This window comes from Poecilia reticulata, chromosome 3 (assembly GCF_904066995.2).
Source record: "Poecilia reticulata chromosome 3, P_reticulata-male-v2, whole genome shotgun sequence".
NCBI lineage: Eukaryota > Metazoa > Chordata > Actinopteri > Cyprinodontiformes > Poeciliidae > Poecilia > Poecilia reticulata.
In genome coordinates this window covers 21088092-21094091 of record NC_088832.1, presented here as the reverse complement: position 1 = coordinate 21094091, position 6000 = coordinate 21088092, and the positions used below count along the sequence as shown (strand labels likewise).

General features: G+C 38.0%; 1 protein-coding gene across 1 annotated transcript in view; it reads left to right on the top strand.

Moving 5' to 3' along the window:
* Nucleotides 1–4814: 4814 nt before the first annotated feature.
* The window catches only part of LOC103462873 (chromodomain Y like 2), a 34767-nt gene continuing 33581 nt past the window's right edge, over nt 4815–6000 (top strand). Inside the window, exon 1 of the mRNA XM_008405901.3 lies at nt 4815–5184. Within this exon, the coding sequence (XP_008404123.1) occupies nt 5161–5184 (24 nt within the window). The 5' untranslated portion in view covers nt 4815–5160. The remainder of the gene's footprint in view (nt 5185–6000) is intronic.

Below are 6000 nucleotides of genomic sequence, written 5' to 3'. Positions count from 1 at the left end.
TGAAACCTATCTCCCCAAGGAAAAAGAAGAAAGTAACAATATGTGTTTTCTAAAAATAATCACAAATACATAACTTGCATACGTAATTTTAATCTGATTATTGTATTGTAAATAGTAACACGTTCGATTACGCGTTACAAGGGGTCAGATTAGAGTAACACGTTGATTACACCATCGTTTGACATTTTTGCTCAAGCTATTTACGGATCTTTCAAGTTTCCGATATGTGTCCCCCCCAATGATAAACTTGTTCCTACGCCCTTACATGCTAGAATTATTTTTACCTTGAAACTATTCTCAATGTAACATAAACAAATGTTGCTGCACTATTTGTGTGTGTCACGATTTTAAAGAGGCACAGTATTATATGTTGTTCAGACACATAGTGCCGTTTTGTAGCACAGTTAAGTAACTGTTACTGTCAGTTGTTTTAAAAATGCTGTACATATGAAACATAACTCCAGCATCACAACAATGCTTCTCCATAATCTCAATTCTTTTGAAACTCTGACAGAATATCTCCTCTCTGTCTTTCCACCGTATGCTGTTAGGCCACTGTTAGGCTCACTAAAAGTCATCCTCATTACTCCTAACTATTTGTCACTATAAGGGTTCTCCCTTGAGGCTCAATGTACTTAGTACTAAGTTCAATTTAACCAACACAATTTTATTTTTACTTTTTCTTCCACTCTTTCCATGGTTGCTCTTAGCTGACCCGATTGAAAAGTAAATTTTCACATCCAAAAACATTTGTAAGCATTTTGAGTCAGAATGTTTACACATCAGAACTTCAACATCACTATCACGCTACTTTGTACTGTACAGTGTCATTGGCGCTTTATGTAAATGCACGTACTGAAGCTGCTGAATGAACGTTTTACTACTGAATACAACTGCTGATAATAAAACTGAGCGATAGTGAAAGGGATGACAATGTGCCAGCCTTTTGGGGAAAGATGATAAAGTATGAGTCAGATTACACAGTAGATGTGCTGCTTAGAAAACTGAAAGGCTCCTCTTAAACTAGACTGAACAATAAAACTCAAAACTCCTTGAAGTTCAAGAGATGTATAAAAAATATGCAGCCATATATTAGTAGTTGTTGCTCAAGTTGCTCAAGATTTATCTAAACTGTTTCCAGGAAGATTAACAGCAGCATGCATTTAGCATCAGTTTAATGAGATATTGCATGGTACATTATGTCTAGGCTTTGCAACACAATGTTCAGATGACAACAATGCATGATAGTTCTAGATAAAATGGCTGAGCTGAGGTTTTTGATTTACTAGCTTACCAGAATTTTCTGCTGTGAAAGTCCACAACCGCTGTCAACAGTTAGGATCTTTAAAAAGAGCTTCAGATGTTTCATTTCAAATTGCTTCATGTTGTAATAAAATCCAGAATTAACGGTAAGTTTCTCCGCTATTAGCTTATCCAGCAGCATTGAATGACAGCGCTAAGACCCTCTCCCCGGCTCTGAGGCCTTTTTTACACCACCAAAAGGTGCCAAATGTTTAACTCCACACTTGCAGTTGGTCACTTAAACTGGTAATCTTACAACATATGTTACTAGCAGACTTTATACATACAGAAATAATTAGTGGAGAAATATGCTCAGACATGAGGATATTTATGAGGATTTGAAATTAAACTCTTTCCAATTTATTTTCTCCAAAATGTTCTAAATTTATAACAACAAAACAGAAATGACTCTGTTTAGTAGTAAGGACTCTATAGTTCCTCTCTAAGCCCTTTACCACCATTCAGTCAATCCTCTGTTATAAACCTTGGAGAAATTTCTGATACCTTTTGCATTTCTTTAGCGATTTAGTTGAAGGTAGTAATTATTTTATTGGTTGTGTCGGAAGATTTTGAACTGTTCATGAGTTACCAGATATTTGAACTTAACTATAGTAGAATGTAATGAACTAGGGTAATTATTATAGAAAGATCAAGGAAGTCTAAACAGAATTAATTTAGCTAAAATAGTAAAAGCACCCTGGGATTGTTGTTATCCTCCTGTATAAATTATGGATAATATGCTGTTTAAACTTTGTGAAAGACTTTAAAACAACAAACTTGAATTCAAACTTAAACCAAAATTATTATTGTACAACCATCATTTGTCTATTGTATGTAACTATATCTAAACCAGTATTTAAATTACCATTATTACATAGCATGTTGAGGGACTTACTTTCATCAATATGCCAGCATGTATTGCAAGATAGGAAACATTGTGGCAGCAACTTCATGCTATTGTGCTATATACATTTCTCACTTTTTTTGCTCACTTAAACGCAATATCGCTGCCACAGTACAGAAAAAAGTCTTAGTAAACTGATCCAGATCATTGATTTTAGGATTTTAAATCACTTCCATCCCCACGGGTGTATAAAATCAAGCACTATAAAGATGCAGGGCGACATTTATGAAAGAAACTGTCTCTTTCAGCAGCATGTATTCCAGCATGGTACTGTAATGGAATACCACCTATTAAAATCCTGTCCTGACACAAGAAAAAATTTAGATAATAGACTAGAACAAGGGTGGGCAACTCCAGGCCTCGAGGGCTGGTCTCCTGCAACTTTTAGATGCGTCTCTACTTCAACACACCTGAGTCAAATAATGAGGTCGTTAGCAGGACTCTGGAGAACCTGACTGCACTGAGGAGGTGATTCAGCTATTGGATCCAGGTGTGTTGGACCAAGGAGACATCTAAGAGTTGCAAGACACCGGCCCTCGCATTTCATAGACATAGAAGAAGCACCAGTGCCAGGTACTGTAGATTGATGATAAAACTTCTAAATCTCTGCCCTCCACAATGTAACAATAAACATAATGTATTGGAGCATAAAGTACCTGAGTAGCTGACAGTTTTGAAGTATTTTCTGTCATGTTAGTATATTAATACTTTAGTTTGATGAGGAAAAAAAATACTGATTTTAGTTCATACTTTCCACATGTACGTGAGAAAGAGTATTGTTTTGCTTATATCCAATAGAGTACAGACAGACAGATTTGCAGTTATTGTCAAATGAAATGTAAAAACAAAACAAAAACATCAGAGAAGCTTCTCAAATTGTCTTCAGATTGTTTTAGCAACTACTTTGGAGGTTGGTATTTTGACTTTGGTCTCATACGGAGAATTAGATACGTGTGTTTTGCAATTCTGGAGGCTTGTAAAGTAGGAGTATAATATTTTCTGCAAGCTTATTTGCACAGGTTTCTGTAGTGAAACCTGTTCAGCGTAGTGAAACAAGTTTGTTTCTCCTAGACAGAACATTTCCTGAAACCCGCTGCTGCATTTTTATTATTTTTTTTAACTATGTCAAACGAAATAGGTTCGTGTTAGGATAGGGATTGGGATTTAGTTTTTTTTCATAATTTATTTATTGGTTAAGGCAGAGTGGAGAAGAAAGTGTAAAATATATAACAGCTCTAAAAGACAAGTCAAATTGCTTTGTGAAATGACATACTTAATACCTGCCTAAAAGTTATTATTTTCAAAAGGTACTTTTAATCAGACAAACAAATCTCATTGGAAGACACATTCTATAACTCTATAATGAACATGACTGATAGGTATTTGCTGGGTGATCAAGCACAGTGACACCAAAAGTCAATAAACATGGTATTGGCACTTTCGGCAGGAAATACGGGTGCAAAGTCCTTCTTAAAGATTAAATCATCATCTCCTGATCTCCACAAAGCTTGCCAGCAGAGGAAAACATGACATGCTCGAAAATCTCCTGGGAAGGTGTCTGCACTGACTTTAAACTTTAAAACAAACTGAACCAACATCAGTCCACGTGTAGAGAATATCCCCCAAACTCCTGAATGGGCTTGCTTAGCAACTCTCTGTAGAAATGTGATCGTACCTATTCATTGTACAGCTTTTGGAGCTACATGTTTTCCTTCCACTCAATTTTCCATTCCTGTAAGGAGCACACTGTGAACCCCCAGCTTCTTTTGCAGTTATTGATTACAGTTTACCCACCTGGTGGGTGTTACTAGCTGCATGTTGGACTATCTTCAAGTCACCAGTCCAGCCCATATTGTTGGATAGAACATAACATGGCCATAACATTCTCTGTATTAAACATCCTTTATATTGTCATATGTAATCTAATTTTGTGATTAATTAAAGCTGAGATTTTATTGGGTGTAAAAGAGTTTCACAGAGTGAAATCCACCCCCCTGTGATTTTCACTTGTTGAATTGAATTGCTGAAATAAAATAATTTTTTATTATAGATTCACCTGTATGAGCTGCTGAATTTTGTACAGGTATGTTTTAAAATACGAATAAGCAAATAAAAATTAAAACAATCTTTGGATATTTTATTTTATGTATTTTCTTTCTCTTAATATATTTCCTGTACAATCGGAACACATAAAAAGTAATCATAGTTCAGTTTTTTTTATTATTATAGAAGGTAAGGTAAGGTAAGGTAATTTTATTTAAATAGCACATTTTCAGCAACAAGGCAATTCAAAGTGCTAACAATACTATCACACCCCACAAACCCCCAGTGATCTCACTCATATCACTGAAATAAAATGACCAACATATTTACATACACTTAAAATAAAAAAAATGAGATGGGAAATTTTTTAATTACTGATGCACATGTCACTGAGCCAACATGGGTGGTCTGGTTCCCATTTGGCCACCAGTCACTGCACCCAGCATAGTTACTTCAAAAAAAAAAAAAAATTAATATCAGGTCAGAAAAGTGTACAGGTAGAGTTAATATTAGGAAATTATCTTCCAGCTGCTGTGAGTAAATACAGAACATCTAACATATCCCCCGCTGAGTAGTTGGACTGCAACAGAGCTCGGATGAGCTTGGTGCATGCAGACCATCAGTGCTGTGCATTCTTTAGCCGGGGACTAATTTCCAGACCTCCACTTGGGTCTGGGTAAACAGCACCGCCCCGATGGTTGTTTGTTTTAAGTGTGGAGCGATCCGTCGCACAGCGCCGGGCTCGATTGACACTGTCTGCTATCTGCTACTGCGGATTGCTCAGAATAACAAGGCTGCTCGCTAATTCCCGTCTATCGGGGCTTTCGCCGAAACACCGAGAGAGTAGGGTCCAAAAAAAAAATCCAACAGGGCAGGCAAGAACGCCGCGCCGCCGTTGTCCGCACCCCAGAATGGCTTCAGGAGATCTTTACGAGGTAGGATAAAAGCACGTCCACGGAATATGCTCTGTAATATTGACGAATAATGGAATTAGGAAGTAAAGGGAAGGGCGTCACGTATGTAAAAAGCGGTGTCCTAAGCCCTTTAACAGGCGAAACTAACCCTCTTCACGCTTTACAAACACGGGGTTGGCTTTTTTTAATGCTTCTACTTAAAGTCGCTCCTGATATACTTTAGCATGATTCTTGTCGGCTGTGGTAAATAGGATGTAATAGAGGGGCTGAACTCCTCAGTGTGTCGCCGAGTTGAAAGTCGTGGTAAAGTGACAGCAGCAGCGCTGAGCGGACGGGCATGGTGAGCTACCACAGACTGAGTGATGGGCTCTCAAGGTGCGCATATAACATACCAAAAATGTATTTTGTCATGGCAGTGTTTATTGGTTGGGTGAGTGTCTGGCGAGATCAAACAAAACCAGGCGGCAGTTTACATTTAGCGAGCGCTGAAAAGTGGTTGGAGTGTGCGGCTGGCCGATGTCTGTATTTGTGAAATAGTGACTCTCGCAGCGTGGGGTGGAAAAGTTGCCCCCAAATTGGAAGGTCACGCTGCCCCTTCGTGCGCGGCAGCATCACTCTGGAAACGGTGCCAGAAAATACCCAAAGTCCTGGCACTTTAGCCTCATTATCCTGTTATGGTGTCAGATGTTGCAATTCACAGAGATGAAGGTTTGATTACACGATGACGTCCTTTTAAGACAAACAAGCATGCCTTTTCCATCGTTTATTAGCCTGTATGTGATGTGGTGCACATTGTTTAGACTTGCCTCAAAAAGTCCAGCAGATAGCTGGGGCTCT